A 21,397-nucleotide genomic window follows, 5' to 3' on the forward strand; every position below is an offset into this window, starting at 1 on the left:
TGGTGGGTCTAATCAGCAAGAACGACGAGTCAGCATATAGAGAGGAGGTGCAACAGTTAACTGCCTGGTGTGGAGCAAACAACCTGTCTCTGAACGTGGACAAAACGAAAGAGATGGTTGTTGACTTCAGGAGAGCACATAGCGACCAATCTTCACTGATTATTGATGGATCCTCTTTGGAGATCGTCAAGAGCACCAAATTCCTTGGTGTTCATCTGGCAGACAACCTCACCTGGTCACTAACACCAGCTCCATCACCAAGAAAGCCCAGCAGCATCTCTACTTCCTGAGAAGGCTGAGGAAAGCCCACCTTCCTCCCCCCATCCTGACCATGTTCTACAGAGGGACCATTGAGAGCATCCTGAGCAGCTGCATCACTGCCTGGTTTGAGAACTGCACCGTCTCGGATCGCAAGACCCTACAGAGGATAGTGAGGACAGCTGAGAAGATCATCAGAGTCTCTCTCCCCTCTATCATGGACATTTACACTACACGCTGCATCCGCAAAGCACACAGCATTGTGGACGATCACACACATCCGTCACACACACTTTTTACACTCCTACCATCAGGGAAACAGTTCCGAAGCATTCGGGCCGCCACAACAAGACTGTGCAACAGTTTCTTTCCCCAAGCCATCAGGCTTCTCAATACACAGAAATGAAACAGAACTCTCACACATACACACACACACTCACTCAAATGTGTGTTACCGAACTGTACAACCTGAACTAAATACAATCATCACTCATCTCGATCCACTCCACCACCATTTATCTATTTATTATTATTTATACTCGCACCTTGTATTACAGTAGAATGTTTACATGCTGTCTTTGCACCTTGCTGCTGTTTTTTTTATTGCACTACCTTGTTCTGTTCTGTTTGTATTCTCTCCTGGGTATAGTTTTTACATTTCTCCTTACACAGAACTGTATAATAAAGTATACAGTAGATTTACTAGCCGGCGCTATACTTGGTTTTTTGTCTTTTGTCTTGTCTTGTGTTATCTGTCTGCACTGTCTGTCTGTACTGTTTTTTTTTGTTTGCACTGTTTGCACCAGGTTGCACTCGATGCACTTTATGTTTGTGTTGTTGTAGCTCTATGCTGTTGTTGTTTAGTGTAGCACCAGGGTTCCAGAGGAACGTTGTTTCATTTTTATTGTGTACTGTGTACCACTGTGTATAGTAAAAATGACAATAAAAGCCTCTTGACTTGACTTGACTTGAACAACACGACGTGTTCTTTGTCTCGTGCAAATATATGATACACTGTACAGTTTTTTTACATTTACTTTTAATTCATTTTATAATCAATAATTGTATTTTTTATTTAGAAATGACCTTATTTTAACATAAAACTCGTGTGTGTGTGTGTGTGTGTGTGTGTGTGTGTGTGTGTGTGTGTCTGTGTGCCTGCGAACATCCATGTTGTCTAGTAATGAACGTGCTTGCAGTAGGATCAACTAACTATATTAATATGCTAGTTTTTATATATTGTTAGCCATGGTAACATTTTTCCACTAGCTTGTTAATGCATTTCTATACAAGAAACATCTGCAAATACAAACAGAAACCTTTTTCATTCCTTAAAGCAGGCATCCTCAACATATTTGCAGTCTTTTAAGTTTGTTTCAGGAACACTTCAGTATACATTTTGAAATAAACTTTAAGCAATCATTTATGTATGATTAAGTGTTATGTTTAATATTTATTTGTTTTGATTCTACATTGAAAATGCGGCAGATCCTGCAAAGAGACGAAATAAAATTATTTTAAGTTGCTAGATGAAGAGTAAAGAGATGAAGAATGATTTCATAAACTCAAAAATGTAATTGTTTTGTTTGTTTGTTTTTATTTTATTTTTAATTTGCTAAAATAAGGGCCACAGTTTGCCACAGTTCCAACATTGTAATATAGTTGGCGTAGTGAGGCTGGGAGCATTTTAGACTCTTTTCTTGACACAAACAAAGGGATATTGATGGTCACATGGAATGTCATTCCAGTTCTTCCATACACTCCAGTTCATATGCGCACAGCACTCTCTAGGCAGATAATTTGGTTCAGTCGGATTCCATTTGGTGTAAGTCACTTTGGTGCCATCAGACCAAAGCCAGTGCCGTATCTGAAAGATTAAACAGTGAACAGTCTGTAACCAGTGGTAATATTTTAGCAACATCTTAACTGCTACTTTATATGTCAATAAACAAAGAAGGTTTTAATATTTTTCCAAACTAACCTTCGCACAGCAAGAAAGGCCAATCCATGTTGCACCCTCACTGGGGTCTTTAGCACGGATAACAGACTTGACATGCCGATATTCAGCCTCGCTATGTATTGAGACCAAGTTTGCACCAAGATTCAGACAGTATTGCTGAAAAAAGTAAAAAAAGGTTTGGCATTATTGCATGTTTGTCAAGTGTAGTTTCTACATACATTTTTGCATATTGTTTTAATTACTTCATGTTCAGTAAAAGCTTTAACCTAATAGTGCAGTATTTAGACCCTGTGAACCCACATTATGGTTCCCCTGGGGGATCATAGACATTTTTTAATATTATAGAACAGGGGTGGCCAACCAGTCAGAGACCGAGAGCCACATTTTTTACCTTGTTACCGCAAAGAGCCACATCATACACATGGGCACACATAAACATCACCCATCCCTTCCTCTTACACACACACACACACACACACACACACACACCTCTGCTCAGCCAGATTTATTGTAAATGTCACACACCAACATAATGACAGAAATTGACTCCTACAGTTCTAAGACCACAGGACAGTCATTTTCAACAATACACATTGTGTGCACTGTCTCACACACAAACTCTGTTTAACCAAGTCCACAAACAAAAACATAATAATTTACAATAGTGTTTTTCTTTTACTATGCATGTTACTTAGTGGGACTTTTGGCATTCCTTTCCTTGAACAATCCCTTCAAATCTGCCTCGTATTCAGTTGTTGCCTCTCAAAGCAATTCTTTCACACGTGTGTCAGTCAGAACAGATCGATGCTTTGATTTCACGTGTTTCAGGGTAGAAAACACAGACTGTGGGTTTTTTTATGTGCGTGTTCACTTCGCTTGAGTTCAATGCGGTATTTTCGTCAAATGCGCATGTGCGTGAGATGAATATACAGCAAGGGTGGGCAATTAATTTTTACAAGGGGCCACATGAGAAACCTGAATTGTGTCAGAGGGCCACACCAACGATAATATTTTACGGATGCACCGAAATGAAAATTCAATTCAAAAGGCAATGAATTCCATAATTTTTTTGTGTTATGCCTTTTGCCTCGGCACCATCACTGGAAAACTTTCCTGCCTTTTCAAAAACGTCCTCTACAGACGGAGTGCGCATGCTCAGATTGACTTTACTTTTCTGCGCCGCGTTCTTCTCATATTTAGAAGGAAATCGGGATGTTTGTATTTCAGGTGATAAATTAAACCCGACTTGGAGAAACTCTTTGCAGATACACCCCCTCTTGAAATTTCAGCATTGCATGTTTTGTAAATCGCTCTCCGCACACCGCAGACATGTTGCTCTTATCCAGATAACCGTGTGCTGCTGCGCTTTTTTATTGCGTCATTACAATTGTGTTTCTGCCGTGTTGTTTCGGTGATTTAGGTATTTCCGAAAATTCTCGGTGCATCCCTGTAATTTATGATTGGCCTCATGCCAAGGTCTGATATACCGCAAAGTTTCCCAGTAGGGGGAAAGCTCATTTAAGTCTTAAAAATACCGTGCCGCGGGTTGGCCACCCCTGTTATAGAATATAACAGTTAACAGTATGTGGATCCACCATAATCATACCCAGGATAAAGCTCTTAGTGAATATATATATATATATATATATATATATATATATATATATATATATATATATATATATAGTAAAAATGGATACGCATAAGGTATTGCAGTGCGTGTGGGGTGTTTGCGTGTGTGTGTTTGTGTTTATGTACATATACTGTCATTTTTTTGTAATGCCAAAATATATTAAATACAACAGTACCTCAGCAGAAGCCCAGTCCATCCTGATTCCGATATATTTGTAGCTGTGAACGCCAAATCTCGACCAGTTATGCCAACCATGATGTGCATTTGCGTTCCAGGCTAAGAAAGAAAAAAAGGACATTATTTTGTCTAGAAAAAGTTTGTGAAAAAACATGGAGGCTATTTTTTATAAAGTGTTGCAAAGAATTAATAAACCATAAGATTTTTCAAAAATTATAAAACAAATATACAGTAGAGACTAATCAGAATATAATATAATGGTGGGCACAATTTACACTTAATACAATACAATATATTAATAGTTTCACAGTCTGAAGTTATTACAGATCATTTTCTTTAATCATTTCAGATCGTCTTTAATGTGGTGAAATGTATATATTATAACTAAGGCCTATTGTACTTTGTTAAACACAACAGCTTCTGTTTAATCAATCATTTCCCAAAGTTATCCACTATCAATCTATCTTGTTCATCCCAATGGGAATGAGGGGCGTTTACGGTTTACAAAAGCTATTATTGTGGCTTGATCAATTTATTTCTACTCTAAAATAATTTCTTTTTTTTTAAATAATCTTTCATTCTCACTAAAATTAACTACAAATGGGACCACTACAGAAACATCCACACAGTGAATATGTAACAGATTTAATGATCGAACAAAAATGTCAAAAGATCCAACCTATGAATTTAAGACAGACAATATTCAACTCTGTAAATAACAGTGTTACAATATCAGGAAATAAATAAAAATTTCTTATTCATCTTCAAAAGACTGTTTCACATATTTCCTCATTACAATCATTAACTTGTGTACTAGATCCCTTACTTACTGGTTTCTTTAATTAGATACCACATGAAGCAATTAAAGCTTTTCTAAAAGAAACACATTCTTTACTTAGCATTGGTTATGTACCTAAATCATATAGGAGAGCATTTATTAAAACATAATAAAGAAACTTGACCCCTGCCAGCTATTAAACTATAGACCAATAAAACATACCCCTTTAAAATTATTTTTTTTATATCCTAGATAATATTTAGCACTGCAATTAGGTTCATATCTACATAGATATAACATTCGTGAAATCTTATCAGTCAGAATTTAGGCCTCAGTATAACACAGAAATAATGCTGGTTAAAGTTGTAAATGACTGCCTCCAGAGGTGGAAAGATCAAAAATCATGGAGGACGGAGCAATTCTTCTATCAATTAAAATCCAATAAACAAACCATAGTTTCACTACTGACTTTTAAAGACTCTTACCAAATTCTGTTGTTGCCCAGGCAAGAAGAACAAGAAAAACCGCTACTTTATTATGAAAAACCATAGTTCTGGCTTTGCAGGCACTGCAAGGAAAATACAAGTTAAATAAATGTACAGTTTAAATACAATTTATTAAATGTGTTAAACCACCCATAAGCACTTACATGTAATCAGGAGTCTCTTCTTGCTTGATGTAAAACACTGAGGTAAGTGGTGATGCTTATATTGTGATGGAGAAAGAAACCTCCCCTTTTCCCAAGAATACATTTTCAGTTAAAAATGTGCCCGTGGCAAAAAAAAACAAAGTAATTCATTCTGATGAAATTCAACTTGAATTTAAATATTTATTTTTTTAACTAAACTCATGATTGTGACAGTCAAGTGTAATGTGACAGTTCTGCTTGATCAATCCTAGGAGAAAACATTTTACAGACTTAAGACAAGGAAACGGAGGGTTTAAAAAGGATAACAAACCAAAGCATTCTGTACAAGCTATACTATAATGGTACAAATAGATTAAGATCGGTGTAAAAGCCCAGACCTCAGTGCAACATATGTAACATAAATATCCTTTCCCCATCCCGAGGCATCCTGAGGTTTGGCCAGCTTCAGTCACGTCACACCTCATGAAGATTATGGTAATTTAAAGAAATGCCGAACTCGCAAACATCCCGATCCATCTAGGGATGTACCAGTGCCAATTCGATCCCACTACATGTGTGGAGTTTTGACATTGGACCTCCTGGAGTGTTTAAAGGCTCTGGCATGGAGAAGCTGGTGTTGGATCTGTGATGATCACAAATGTTGAGCTATATTATGAGTAGCTACTAGTTTTATAACCATAAAGACTGTATAAGACTGTAGAAAAAACATTACTTATAATCACACACTCCAGTGCTCATGTTAGTTCTTACTCTCCAGTGTTCTGTATTGTTTAAAGATTTATGATTCAACTCTTGATGTCACCCAAATGAGGATGGGTTCCCCTTTTGAGTCTGGCTCCCCTCCCCCTTAACCTTCCTCTTGTGTTAGGGTCGGCACTGACCCGTTTTTAGGTTTAAATGCACAGAAGTACCACATACATTTGTTTATTGCATCAAGGTTTTTTTTTACTTTGTCAGAAACCTCTATTTAAATAAAATAAAAAATAAAAAATCTCTTTAAATTATACATTTCTCTGATTAAAATTATGACCTTTGTGTTGTTAGGGTCGGTTTCGACCCAGTTATAATATAACATTTTAAAACAATAATTAGTGCTAAATCTAAAATCATAAACACACTGTCAGCTCACTAACACATTCAGCCAACAGCTTACTGACAGTCATCTCCTCCCCTAACCCTGTAAGCTTTACTTAGGGGCTTCTCTCTTTGCCTGTTTGTTGCCTTCCCTGAACAAGCAAAACAAACCAACAAAAATGGACATGTAAGACATGCATAAGACCAATTCAGTTTAGAGTTGGTGACTTGCAGAGTGCATATATCCAGTTTGCAGCATGCAAAAAATTAGAAGATTTACAACAAGCCAAGCTCTTGATTATCTCTTCGCTGAAAATGAGACAGAGGACACAGAGCAGCATTGCGATACAGATGAACCAGGAGACACAGACACATCTGATGAGTCTGATGAAGAGGTCGCCGGTGCTGAAGCTGCTTCCGCTCCTTCTGAAACATTGAAATCCAACAGTGGTAACATCTGTTGGTCCTCAGTACCTTCTGAATTACATTGCAGGGTAACTGCTGCAATTGTCATCAAAATGACCCCTGGGATCACTAGGTTTGCTGTGATGAGAGTAACTGACATCAAGACTCCACTTTCTTCAAAATTTGCTTTTACAGACAACACCACCGTTGTTTTTTTATTGTCCCAAAAAAGTGTGTGTGTGTGGGGGTAATTATGTCCACGTTTACAAAGATTCAGATGTGTCATCAGGAAGTGAGACAAAGCCCATACTTATCCTGGACTATAATAAAAACAAAGGAGGAGTGGACAACCTGGATAAGCTGACTGTCACCTACACTTGCCAGGGAATGACCAGGAGATGGCCAGTGGTTGTGTTTTATAACATCCTAGATGTGTCTGCATACAATGCATTTGTGTTGTGGCACCACATCCAGCTAGGGTGGACCTCAACCAAAAAAAAAAAAACAAGCGAAAAAATGTTTCTTAAGGAGCTAGGAAGTTCCTTAGTCAAGACACCCATTGAGCGAAGCTGAGACCCAGCTATGGTTAGACAGCTGCAGAGTTCACCTAGCACTCTATCCATGCCATCAGCAACTCAAGGAGCACCAGCATCCTTCTCAGCCAGCCCTGCCTCAACATCAACCAGCACAGCAACAGCCACAACCCCACTGAAGCCACCTGATTCTAAAAGAAAGAGGTGTCAGGTCTGCCCTAGCAATAAGGACAGAAAGACAAACATATTGTGCTTCTACTGAAAAAAAAAAAATATCTCTGCAAGTTTTTGCCACACATGCATCTAAACACATCTAAAATGTTGTTTGACTGCAAATCTATATATTTTTATTATTACTAGTTCTAATTTTAATTTAGTATTTCTATTAAAGCTTAATCTAAAAAAAAAAAAAAAAAACTTTTTTGCATTTTTTTTTTTTTTGAGTAAAAATATATGGGTCAAAATTGACCCGAACACCATAGATGTTACTATAGTTAATAATATTAAAATAATTTTTATTTTTTTTAATTTAGAGATGTTTTCTAATACCCCTCAGTAATAGTCAGGCAACATAACTTTTCATTTTAAACTTTATTTTTTATTGAAAACAAGAGGTATGCTATCAAAAGAAAGGCCCAGGGGGCCACACTAAAAATATTAAAAGCAATATTTTCATGGGAAACAAACCTAACAAGGTAACCAAGAGTTAAGAAACAGATTGGATGATAAATAATAGTTTAGAGGGTATTTTATGACTGTTTTAAAATATGGGTCAAAACCGACCCGTTAACATAAGAGATAGTAACAGAAAGCTAACATAAGACGAAGGTTAAGGGAGTTTTTCCTTGCCACAGTCTTGCTCATCATGGATAAATACACATAATTTACCTTGACTGTTGATTTCTGTAAAGCTGCTTTGAGACAATGTCCGTTGTGAAAAGCGCAATAGAAATAAACTTGACTTGATAAATATAATCCACCTAATTATCAAACAAAACCAAATTAATGCTTAGTGTTCTGATTTAATGTTCATGCCCAGTGAGTTGCTTTGCATGGCATTGGTAAAACTTTTCTGTTACACATTGCCCCATTGTCTTAAAGATATTATTGTTAAATCAAAGTATAAGATTGTTGCTTAATGCCAAAATATTCAACAACTTGATATAATGTAAATCATAATAGTTATTTGTATCACAACACTGGAATAACTAAATAAAACAATATGCAATAATATCAATAAAGTGATATAAGCTGTGCACAGAAGTGACAACATATACCTACCGTATTTTCCGGACTATAAGCCGCTACTTTTTTCCCACGCTTTGAACGAATGAAGTGGCTAATTTATGGATTTTTCCTGGGTTTTTTCCCGGTTTCACCTCAAGCCAAAAAACTGAGCGACATAACATTAGACCAATGAAATTGGGGAACGGGTTCAGGTGAACCAATGAAACTCTTTATATTAGATCAGATTCGCTCCCACTGAATCGGGCCGCACCACATCATAAATATGGATGAGGTTTTCTGATGTTTGACCTGCCGCTCACTCGGACTGTCAACAGGAAATGTCAATCATTCGTCACGCTGAAAACAACAGGGCATGAAAAAACACTTCACCTGTGTTCTGAGCTGCACGGCATCGGGAGAAAAACTTCACTGATGGTGATTTTTAAACGCAGGACGATGCCAAAAGAAAAATTGTTGTGAAAGGAAGGAGGAAGACAGTGAACAATGACTTTCTTGGTAGGCTACTGTTTAGATACAAGCCGTGTAACAGGCACTGTCTTTCCTTAAAGCCTGTGTAAAGTTTATTAGTTTTAGTGTAGGCAGGTGTGGCTTATTTATGTTCAAAATAAAAATCTTTGTAAAATTCAGTGGGTGCGGCTTATATTTGGGTGCGTTTAATAGTCCAGAAATTACTGTAATCATCAAACCTGGTGTTTGATCTTTAACAAAAACCCATACCAAAAAAGGACATGTGGTACTAATTGATTTGTCCTGATACAGAAGTATTATTTTAAAAAATTCAACTGCACCATTCAACTGTTATTCATCAGAGACAGGTTACAGAACAGCATTTACAGTGTATGCAGTTCCATTAAACACATTGTTATATTTGAACTCATGTTCATTTAGTTACTTATGATGATATTCAGTATTTTGATCCAAGAGAATGTGCAAACTGTATAAAGTGTGGGATATATTACCTTCATTTACTCTATTCCTTAGGAATCTAGAAAGAAAATACATTAAAACAAATTCTACAGAAACAAGATGTGAATCTTTGCTTACACAGCTGAAGAAAGACATTTCTTTGACATTAACTCTGTAGACATTTTGTGCTTCTGCTTTGCTTAGTGTTGATGGACGTTCATCTGAAAACTCTGTTTCTCTGGAACATATTTTGTTTGTTCAGTGCTCATACACTGAAAGTCCATTTTCCACATCATTAGTATTGCCTGCACACCTGATTACAAACTTTTACATACAATAGTATTTGTATCGTAGAGTATAGACCAACATTATAACTATTTCTGAAATATTACCAGTCAACAATCCATAACTTTTGTTTGTTGCAAACAATTTTTAATCATTTGAGAAAGTGCAAATTTTATGTCAATTATGGTATTTTTTAACATTGTATGTAAAACAGAATATGTAAGGTTGTGAAAAAACACTTCAGACACACACACGCCCACACACACACATTGTAATAATATAATTTGTTGTATTATAGATATAATATAATTATTAAAATTATATTATTATGAATATAAAAGCATAAATATTTCAGTTAAACAGAAGTAGATCATTGCTTTATAAGTGGAGGTGAAATGGTAGGTCGCAGTCATCCCCTCTGCTTCTACAAACAATGTTTTGGAAGGTGCAAGAATGATATGGAGAGTTTTTCCAATTCATGTAATGTGGGATAGACTGGATCCTTTAATGCAACCTAGTTTTATAAAGTTAGTGTTTTTTCCTTGTGAGGGGGTTATTTACCTGATTCATTTCAATTCAATTCAATATTTTCAATTCATTTTTATTTGTATAGCACTTTTAACAATGAACATTGTCACAAAGCAGCTTTACACAGATAATGTGGTGATTAAAAGTGAATATGTTCTTTATAAGTAAGTTTGTCCCTAATGAGTGAACCGGTGGCGACCGTGGCAAGGAAAAACTCCCTGAGATGGCATAAGGAAGAAACCTTGAGAGGAACCAGACTCAAGAGGGAACCCATCCTCATCTGGGTTGATTCATTTGTTAGACCCAGATAGATTCATAAAGGTCAACTCATTAAATACAGTGTAAATAGTACAGAAAATTACCATTTTGTTTATTGTTCTTGTATGTATGTTTTGGGACAATACACAATGTTACAATGTTAAACAAATAAAGTAAATGTAACTGAATTGAACTGAATATTTCACCATAAAATATTTTTTTCTTGTGGATACTCTGGTGGCTTTGACATTAGAAAGTAATAAGTACATAAAAACAAATAAAAAACAATAAAGCAAAATAGTAAACACTTTTACATTTAATTTGTCAGCAAATTTCTACCAGTCTCCTCTAATTGTTTTTGCAACTTTTGATGTTCTCTTTTAGGTGTTCTCTGGCATTTTAATAAAAATTTCACATTGTTTATAGCCTTAGAGCAATGAATCTTGCTTTGCACTAGTAAAATAAAAAAGTGTAATTAATGCATGCATCTTAATCCTGCTATACTTATCCTTTTCTTTGATGTAGTAGACAGTGTAAGAAATCCATCCGGACTGGTTTCAGACACCTGTAAGAAGTTATTTTTATGTAACTTTATGCATGAACTGATGAGATAAAATTATTCTCACATTCATTGTGTTCAATTTTTGTTAATCATGCAAGCATTTATGATGATCAATGTTAATTCTATCTACATTTAACCAATAAGCTATTTTTTCTCTCTCCCTGTAACTAATTGCAAAACAAACCTTGTGAAACAAACTATTTAATTGAATGTAAGACCTTGGAGTCTTACAAAAAAATGTCTTATTAGGTGTTCATAGTAATGTGAAAATTGGTCAATCAGTATATGAGCATAGTAAACATAATAAAAATCTTCCAGACAAACAGGATGTTTTGGATGAATGTTCTTCGTCAGCTGTGCAAGCAAAAAAGCATATTCCTCCACATCTACACTCACCAGCCACTTTATTAGGTGTACCTGTCCAACTGCTCGTTAACGCAAATTTCTAATCAGCCAATCACATGGCAGCAACTCGATGCTTTTAGGCATGTAGACATGGTTAAGACGATCTGCTGCAGTTCAGACCAAACGTCAGAATGGGGAAGAAAGGTGATTTAAGTGACTTTGAACGTGGTATGGTTGTTGGGCCAGACTGGCTGGTCTGAGTATTTCAGAAACTGCTGATCTACTAGGATTTTCACGCACAACCATCTCTAGGGTTTACAGAGAATGGTCCAAAAAAGAGAAAATATCCAGTGAGCGGCAGTTCTGTGGGCGCAAATGCATTGTTGATGCCAGAGGTGGGAGGAGAATGGCCAGACTGGTTCGAGCTGATAGAAAGGCAACAGTAACTCAAATAACCACTTGTTACAAACGAGGTATGCAGAAGAGCATCTCTGAATGCACAACATGTCGAACCTTGAGGCGGATGGGCTACAGCAGCAGAAGACCACACTGGGTGCCACTCCTGACAGCTAAGAACAGGAAACTGAGGCTACAATTCGCACAGGCTCACCAAAATTGGACAATAGAAGATTGTAAAAACGTTGCCTGGTCTGATGAGTCTCGATTTCTGCTGCGACATTCGGATGGTAGGGTCAGAATTTGGCGTCAACAACATGAAAGCATGGATCCATCCTGCCTTGTATCAACGGTTCAGACTGGTGGTGGTGGTGTAATGGTGTGGGGGATATTTTCTTGGCACACTTTGGGCCCATTAGTACCAATTGAGCATCGTGTCAACGACACAGCCTACCTGAGTATTGTTGCTGACCATGTCCATCCCTTTATGACCACAGTGTACCCATCTTCTGATGGCTACTTCCAGCAGGATAACACGCCATGTCATAAAGCACGAATCATCTCAGACTGGTTTCTTGAACATGACAATGAGTTCACTGAACTCATATGAACTCACTGTACTCATGTGAATCTCACTGTACTCAATGGCTCCACAGTCACCAGATCTCAACTGAATAGAGAACCTTTGGGATGTGGTGGAACGGAAGATTCGCATTGAATCTATGCCACAAAGGATTAAGGCAGTTCTGAAGACAAAAGGGGGTCCAACCCAGTACTAGAAAGGTGTACCTAATAAAGTGGCCAGTGAGAGTATATACCACATCTATAGTTTATCATGTCCAGGAATTCTGTTGGGGTTCACAAACTGTAACTTAAACTTGTGAATTAATGTGCGGTGTGAACATCATGCATGGTCTACATACATCTATTGATATGTACAATTATTCCTATTTTCTATTGTATGTAGTTTTGAATATCTTCATCATCATCTTAGTCAGGGTCATGGTGGGTCCAGATTCTGTTATTTATTCTATAATTTCCTATTCAAATTCATTCTGTAATATTGCAAATGTAGTTGGCACAGAGTAGTAGTTCACAAAGTGGGGTCCATGAACCTCCACAGACACTGAGCCATGGGTTCTAGATTCAAAACATTTTGTCAGAGAAACCCATCATTGCTTATGCTTTATGCTTTTGAATTATTATTTTTTTTGCGATCCTAAGCTTGAGTGAATATGTTTGAATGGTGTGTATGTTCACATTCTTTTTCTCAGAGTTCTCAGTGTAGATTTGAGATCCACCATAAGTTTTAATGAAATATTACAGCATGTGGACTGTCTAATGTTCTTTTTTAATAAATGGAAAGTGAATTTGATTCGTGGAATTGAAGTGAACCAAATTTGCTACATGAAGAATTTTGTGCACATACAGTTTTACTCATCATCAGCACCTTATAGTCCTTTTCAGTTTGTCTCTTCTGGCCATCAAACCCAGAAGACAGAGGTTTTCAAAGTGAGGTCTGGGAACACCTGTCAGAAATGATCTCCTCATATGTATCTTGGAGTCCAAGGACCTTATGCTGGCTTGCAGCACTGGGGTCCACTCGCATGTTTTAATTCCGTGTTTATGTAGCTATGCGCATCTTTGTTTTGATTAATGTCATGTCTCCATACTTCTCTTGGATATTTTTCTGCTCATCTTTATTTATTTATTTATTTTTTTGCACCTTTGAGTTTAGCTTTCGATTAGTTTTTGTATAAATACTAGGGCTGTCAAAATTAACAAATTAATAGAGCATTGAAGCAAATTTATTTTAACAGCAGTAATTTTATTCACATGTGATTAATGCAGCATGCATTTCCTCTTTTTATTAAAAATAAATAAATATAAAAGGCAAAATAAAAAAACCTTTGACACAATACACATTTATTCGCTATGTCCTTTCTTTACTTGTTCGAGCACCAAAATCCTCCATGATGCACACATCCGGCAATTAAATCCATCTGTGTGGAAACAGGGCAAAAGTTCCAGTTGATGTCCTGATGAATTACGTAATTTAAACAACATAATTACTTTAAAACATTGACAAAGATATTTTGTCTTTATGCTCTATATTGAGGTTAGAATTACTAAAAATAAACATACATTTGGATAAGGCATCAATATTTTTCCACGCCCATGTTGATTAGAGTATTAAAATGTACATTCAGAACAGATAGAAATGTGTGATTAGGTGGCGATCCATCACGAGTTAACTCATGACAATCATGCGATTAACCGTGATTACATATTTTAATCGATTGGCAGCCCTAATTTAAATGTTGTATGTCCACAAAGCAATGGCAGGCCATGCATATAACAACTAGGCCTTCAGTGGTGTCCTACCTGAATTAATACCAGTGTGACACCCTGGATTTTGTAACCATCTATATTGTACAGAAATGTAGTATAACAGTGCTACATCACAGAATCTCATGTATTGAGAATAAATTGTTATTATTAAATCAAGAAACCCAATAAACACAACTCAACAAGTCTCCTTTTATTGCAGCCACAGCTGCACCACCTGCATACATCAGGTCTAGCAGTTTGACCTACTGCCTTTTTACTGTTTATTATTCTGACCGTCAGTTTGTATTGGTCTGCCAGTTTTCGGCCTGTAAACTGCATTGCATCCTCGTTTACCCCAAAACATGACAACAACAAGGGGTCAGTAAAGAATCATATTTAAATATTTAGATGATATTTAGATCCTGCACTAAAGTTTGCATTCAACATATTTAACAGTTAAAAAAAGATTAGTAGAAATAACCCCTGCCTTAATGAATAAAGGTCTAGATCTATATTTTCAGATGTGTGTTAATGAAATTAGATGCACGACTGGGTTGAACGTTTCTGGTCAACGTTTCTGGTCAACGTGTGTAACTGCAGTTGCGACTATGTTATTTTTTTGAAAGGAGCAGTGTAGGACAGTGGAGGTTCGGGTTGGTACTTTAAATGTTGGTACTATGATGGGTAAAGGGAGAAAGATAGCTGATATGATGGAGAGGAGAAAGGTAGATATGTTGTGTGTTCAGGAGACCAAGTGGAAAGGGAGTAAGGCCAGGAAAATTGGAGGTGGGTTCAAACTGTTCTATCATGGTGTGGATGGAAAGAGAAATGGTGTAGGGGTGATTCTGAAGGAAGAGTACAGTAAGAGTGTAGTGGAGGTGAAGAGAGTTTCTGATAGGGTGATGAATGTGAAGCTGGAAGTTGAAGGGATGATGATAAATGTCATCAGTGCCTATGCTCCACAAGTTGGCTGTAAGATGGAGGAGAAGGAAAGATTCTGGAGTCAATTAGATGAAGTGGTAGATGGTGTACCTAGGAATGAAAGATTGGTGATTGGTGCAGACTTTAATAGGCATGTTGGTGAAGGGACCAGAGGTGATGAGGAGGTGATGGGTAGGTATGGCCTTAAGGAGAGGAATGTGGAAGGGCAGATGGTGGTAGATTTTGCTAAAAGGATGGAAATGGCAGTGGTGAACACTTATTTTAAGAAGAAGGAGGATCATAGGGTGACGTATAAGAGTGGAGGAAGGTGCACACAGGTGGACTATGTTCTATGCAGGAGACACAACCTGAAGGAGATTGAAAACTGTAAGGTGTTGGCAGGAACCAGTGTAGCTAGACAGCATCGGATGGTGGTCTGTAGGATGGTTTTGGAGGCGAAGGAGAAGAGAAGGAGAGTGAGGACTGAAATAAGAATAAGATGGTGGAAACTGAAGGAGGAAGAGTGTAGTGTGAGGTTCAGGGAAGAGGTCAGACAGGGGCTCGGTGGTGGTGAAGAGGTGTTGGGTGATTGGGAAACTACTGCAGGAGTGATGAGGGAGGCAGCTAGAAAAGTACTTGGTGTGACATCTGGAAATAGAAAGAAAGACAAGGAGACATAGTGGTGGAATGAGGAAGTGCAGGAGAGCATAAGTAGAAAGAGGTTGGCAAAACAGAAGTGGGATAGACAGAGTGATGAGCAGTGTTGTGCTAGTTACTAAAAAATAGTAACTAGTTACAGTTACTCATTACTTCATTCAAAAAGTAACTCCGTTACTTTGTTGATTACTTACACCAAAAAGTAATGCGTGACTGTTAAAAGTAACTTTTTAGTTAATTTTTTAAAGAACGTTCTTTAATGTTCCCATTAATGCCCTTTTATGTGTTATGGTCTATACAAACACAAAACTGACTTAAACACAAAGTCATTTTTAAACACTATTTTATTAAAGTCAGACCAGCACAAACTGAATATATCACAAGGATTTCTGAAATAAATAACATAACAAACCGAATAATATATTCACAATCAAAAACTAAAGTGGCTTCTGCTGTTGTGTTGAGCTCTTAAAAATGTTCCTTTCACAGCTGAAGTATGAAAACTATCAACAATGTAGAACAGAACACCTGGTTAGCTTCTAGCTTCTAGCTTCATCGAGGCATGGAGTTTCTGGAGGTGTTGCTATAGCAGTAGATACGAGCTTCGAACCAGAAAGACACAGCTTACATTTGACTTAAAAGTTTTTGTCTTTATACTCAACTAAAGTGAAATAATGAGCCTATTTCCACTTTGAGAAACTCGTCTTGCTCTCGCCTCGACTCGCCATTACTGCCGCACAGACCTGAATAAACGGAGACACGCCACACAGCGTGTCTTCTACGTGTTTACAGTGGTTCATCCACCAATCCTACAATGCGTCTCTGCTGTAAACAGGTTAGACTGTAGGCTACACTTCAGCCGGAATTCATTCATTTAAAAAAGTAACGGGTAACGCACCATACGGTAATGGTAACGGAGTTACTTTATTTTTAAAAGTAACGCGTTACAGTATTAGTTACTGTCAAAAGTAACGCGTTACGGGTAACGCGTTACGCCCAACACTGCAATAATGGCAGTAACGCGTTACCGGTAACGCGTTACTGCCCAACACTGGTGATGAGAAAAGTAGGCAGGAGTACAAGGAGATGCAGCAGCAGGTAAAGAGGGATGTGGTGTAAGCCAAGGAAAAGGCATATAAGAAGCTGTATGAGAAGTTGGACTCTAAGGAAGGTGAAAAGGATTTATACCGATTGGCCAGGCAGAGGGACCGAGCTGGGAAGGATGTACTGCAAGTTAGAGCAATAAAGGATGGAGAGGGAAATGTGTTGACTAGTGAGGAGAGTGTGTTGAGAAGGTGGAGGGAGTATTTTGAGCAGCTAATGAATGAGGAAAATCAGAGAGAGAAGGTTGGATTATGTGGAGTTGGTAAAGCAGGATGTAGATAGGATTAGTAAGGAGGAAGTGAGAGCAGCGATTAAGAGGATGAAGAGTGGAAAGTCGGTTGGACCAGATGACATAGCTGTAGAAGCATGGAGATGTTTAGGAGAGATGGCAGTAGAGTTTTTAACCAGATTGTTCAACAAGATTCTGAAAGGTGGGAGGATGCCTGAGGAATGGAGAAGGAGTGTGCTGTACCGATCTTTAAGCATAAGGGAGATGTGCAGACCTGCAGTAACTACAGGGGAATTAAGGTGATCAGTCACACCATGAAGTTATGGGAAAGAGTAGTGGAAGTCAGGCTGAGAGAAGAGGTGACCATCTATTAGCAAAAGTATGGTTTCACCACAGATGCCTTATTTGCTTTGAGGATGTTGATGGAGAAGTATAGAGAAGGACAGAAGGAATTGCATTGTGTATTTGTGGATTTAGAGAAAGCGTACGACAGGGTGCCGAGAGAGGAGCTGTGGTACTGTATGAGGAAGTCAGGTGTGTCAGAGAAGTATGTGAGGGTGGTGCAGGACATGTATGAGGACAGTGTGACAGCAGTGAAGTGTGCAGTAGGAACGACAGACTGGTTCAGGGTGAGGGTTGGACTACATCAAGGATCGGCCCTGAGCCCTCTCCTGTTTGCAGTGGTGATGGACAGGTTGACAAACGAGGTCAGACAGGAGTCTGCCTGGACTATGATGTTTGCAGATGATATTGTGATTTGTGGTGAGAGTAGTGAGCAGGTTGAGAAGAGCCTGGAGAGGTGGAGGTATGCGCTGGAGAGAAGGGGAATAAAAGTCAGTAGGAGTAAGACAGAGTACATGTGTGTGAATGGGAGGGAGGGCAGTGGAGTGGTGCGGTTGCAGGGAGAAGAGGTGGAGAAGGTGGAGGAGTTCAGGTACCTGGGTTCAACAGTGCAAAGTAATCGAGAGTGTGTTAGAGAAGTAAAGAAAAGAGTGCAGGCAGGGTGGTGTGGGTGGAGAAGAGTGACAGGAGTGATTTGTGATAGTAGGGTATCTGCAAGAATGGAAAGGGAAAGTTTATAGGACTGTGGTGAGACCTGCGATGTTGTATGGATTAGAGACAGTGGCATTGAGTAGAAGACAGGAGGTGGAGCTGGAGGTAGCAGAGCTGAAGATGTTAAGGTTTTCGTTGGGAGTGACGAGGATGGACAAGATTAGAAATGAGTTTATTAGAGGGACAGCCCATGTGGGATGTTTTGGTGACAAGGTGAGGGAGGCAAAAATTTGATGGTTTGGACAGGTGCAGAGGAGGGACATGAGTTATATTGGAAGAATGCTGAGGATGGAGCCACCAGGTAGGAGGTAAAGAGGAAGGCCAAAGAGGAGGTTTAATGGATGTGGTGAGGGAAGACATGCAGGTAGTTGGTGTGAAAGAGGCAGATGTAGAGGACAGGGTGGTATGGAGACGGATGATCCGCTGTGGCGACCCCTAATGGGAGCAGCCGAAAGAAGAAGAAGAAGAAGAAGAAGAAGAAGAAGAAGAAGAAGATATCTTTTCTAATGGGTGCCTTTCAGGTCAAACAAAACATAACGCTGCCTCTTGCTGGTCAATTTGTCTTACTGGAGGTGTGACTTCGTTCTTATTTTCTACTTTTTTTTTCTAATAGATGCTTGCATGATAAGCACGACACCGCCATGAATTCATTGCATAAGATGATGGTTATTATTATTTAATTCAAATAAAGACAATTACCAAATAAATTAAAAAAGAATTTTAGCATGAAGACCACAAAACATACAAAAATCATTATTGCAGTAAAATGTGTTCACAAGATTATTATTGGGGTAGCGTTTATTGAATAGTTTGAAAGATAATTATGAATTTTTATTTGTGTTCAAATATTTTTGAGGTATTTTCCAGATTCCTTTCCTTATCAATCCATCAATCCAAAAAGGTTATCATCGTAGAACAAGAGAGCCTAAATGTTACTTGCCTAAATGTTACTTATATATATGATGCAGTTTCTCAATAAAAATTTTATATATATATATATATATATATATATATATATATATATATATATATATATATATATATATATATATATATATATATATATATATATATATATATATATATATATATATATATATATATATATATATATATATAATTTTTATTGAGGAACTGCATCCAATGTTCATTCAATCTTCTTTTACTAATTTTTAATAAATGTCTAGATGCCACGGCAAAATGTTGCCCCTTGCTGGTCAAAATGTGTAACTGCTATTACGTTCTTATTATTTTAATGAACGCTTACACGTTAAACAGGACATCGTGCTGCCACCTGCTGGTAAAATCATGTCACAGTCTACATAGTCTATTATTTGTCTTCACGCCAAGCACGACCCAATGATGCCCCTTGCTGGTTAAATCGAGTCACTACAGGTGCGACTTCGCTCTTCTTTTTCTTCCTTTCTTCTAAAAAATGCCTGTACGATAAGCACGCCCCCCGCCATCTGCTGTTCATTTTGTGTAATTACATCGCGTTTTTTGTTCAATCTTGCACTATTTTTGCTTTTTATTTTTAATTATCTGACCAATAAGAATTCAAATAAAGACAACTCCAAAAATAAATAAAAAATGTTGCTACATGTAGACCACAAGACCTAAACAATCTATCACTATCACAGGTAAATATGTTCACAAGATAATTATTGTGGTAGTTTTTATAGATGACTTTGAAAAAGAATTATACAATTTTATTTTTAAATAAGGTAAATTACAGATTCTATGCCATATCTATCAGTCAACCTGGCTAATCCAAAAAAGTTATGATAGTGTGACCGAGCTTCTGTATCAAGTCTGCATAAACACATTTAAGACAACAAAATAATGAAAACGAGAGTCATCATTTTACTGAATGGTGCACCACCTTTTATTTTACTCTTTTTTTTTTTCAACAACTACCTCACATGGTCTTATCACTTGGAGAACTTGGTACATCATGCACATGCCCATTCTCTTGCTTACAGCAAGCCCAAAAAGGACAAAATGCATTACACTAATAAATGTCATAAATAAATATAAATGTAACAACCCATTGCTGAAACTTCAACTCAGGAATGAATCTGTTACAATAGAACAACCGAATAGCCTGAATGCTACTTGTTGCAGACGTAGGGATATTTTTTGTCAGTTTGTTTCTATTTTTCGCTAAACATCAGACAGTGTAATTACAAAACATTTTTTTTCACTTTCTCATCCTTGTTTATGTCCTATTTTTTTCCCATCTTTTTTAAGCATGCTTACACTCAAAACAATGATAAATGCCACCAACTGTAATTTTCAGATGTCAAATCTTTAAAGGGTTTTATGTGTCTGTGCTGTTTTCTCTGTTTTTGTATTTTTCCACACCCCTTGTGTTACTCTGTCTCTGACTCTCTGCTGCCGTATAGCTGGAGTCAACTGTTAATTGTAAATGGTAGCTGGAAAAAAAAGGAACCAATTAAGAGCAAGAACCTGACCAGAGGAGGCGGAACCTAAGGTTTAAAAGCAGCAACCTGAAGCGCAGGCTAGGAGAAAGACAGAGGAGTTGCTAGTGCTGCTGACTATGAGTGCGGTTAGTGCTACTGTTATACAAGCTCACTGGGTTTGAGAACAGGTAAGATTGTGTGCACTCCTACATTCCTAACCCTAACCCTAGGTTAGAAGGCAGGTGCCACCCCTTGTATTCTTCTGACAGTGTAGCCTAGTGTAGTCAGCAAATTGGTTATTTTTTTTGTCAGTTTGTCCTTTTTCCTAAAAATGTGTGATTAAGTTGTGATCAATCATATGATAATCATACAATTAATCGCAATTAAATATTTAAGTTGATTGTGAGCCCTAATAAATACTCTTGTTTCCATTGTATGTCTGCAAAGCAGTGGCAGGCCATACATTTCACAACTAAGCCTTGAGTGGTGTCCTACCTTTTAAAGCCATCAATATTATACAGAAATCTAGTTACAGATTGTTACATCACAGAATCTCATTATCATTATAAAAATATTTATCCTCCCTATGGCATTTGCCACTTGATTGACATACAGAGTGGCCAATCTGAGATCGTTTCTCTTCTAGCACACTGGTCACCACAAACACATTGGTCTAACATGTCA

The 21,397-nt window shown here is 37.6% G+C and overlaps 1 protein-coding gene and 1 long non-coding RNA gene across 2 annotated transcripts in view; one reads left to right on the forward strand and one right to left on the reverse strand.

Annotated features, from left to right (window-relative positions):
- Positions 1–1,832: 1,832 nt before the first annotated feature.
- On the reverse strand, positions 1,833–5,500 carry LOC124387821 (ladderlectin-like). The gene is made up of 5 exons (XM_046852424.1): positions 5,456–5,500; positions 5,292–5,374; positions 4,027–4,127; positions 2,240–2,374; positions 1,833–2,125 (listed from the first exon to the last, which is right to left on the reverse strand). The coding sequence occupies exons 2-5, from the start codon at positions 5,353–5,355 to the stop codon at positions 1,946–1,948; spliced, it is 480 nt and encodes a 159-aa protein (XP_046708380.1). The 5' UTR covers positions 5,356–5,374; positions 5,456–5,500; the 3' UTR covers positions 1,833–1,945.
- Positions 5,501–20,850: 15,350 nt separating this feature from the next.
- Positions 20,851–21,397, forward strand: part of LOC124387828 — a 20,121-nt gene continuing 19,574 nt past the window's right edge. Inside the window, exon 1 of the long non-coding RNA XR_006926234.1 lies at positions 20,851–20,901. This is a non-coding gene — a long non-coding RNA (uncharacterized LOC124387828). The remainder of the gene's footprint in view (positions 20,902–21,397) is intronic.

This window comes from Silurus meridionalis, chromosome 6 (assembly GCF_014805685.1).
Source record: "Silurus meridionalis isolate SWU-2019-XX chromosome 6, ASM1480568v1, whole genome shotgun sequence".
In the NCBI taxonomy this organism is placed as follows: domain Eukaryota; kingdom Metazoa; phylum Chordata; class Actinopteri; order Siluriformes; family Siluridae; genus Silurus; species Silurus meridionalis.

Bases quoted from the DNA above. Each gene is read 5' to 3' on its own strand.
- LOC124387821 (XM_046852424.1), bottom strand. From the start codon at position 5,355: ATGGTTTTTCATAATAAAGTAGCGGTTTTTCTTGTTCTTCTTGCCTGG. The intron at 4,128-5,291 runs GTAAGAGTCTTT...TTTCTTTCTTAG, and splicing joins CTGGGCAACAACAGAATTTG to CCTGGAACGCAAATGCACAT. The intron at 2,126-2,239 runs GTTAGTTTGGAA...TTAATCTTTCAG, and splicing joins GCCTTTCTTGCTGTGCGAAG to ATACGGCACTGGCTTTGGTC.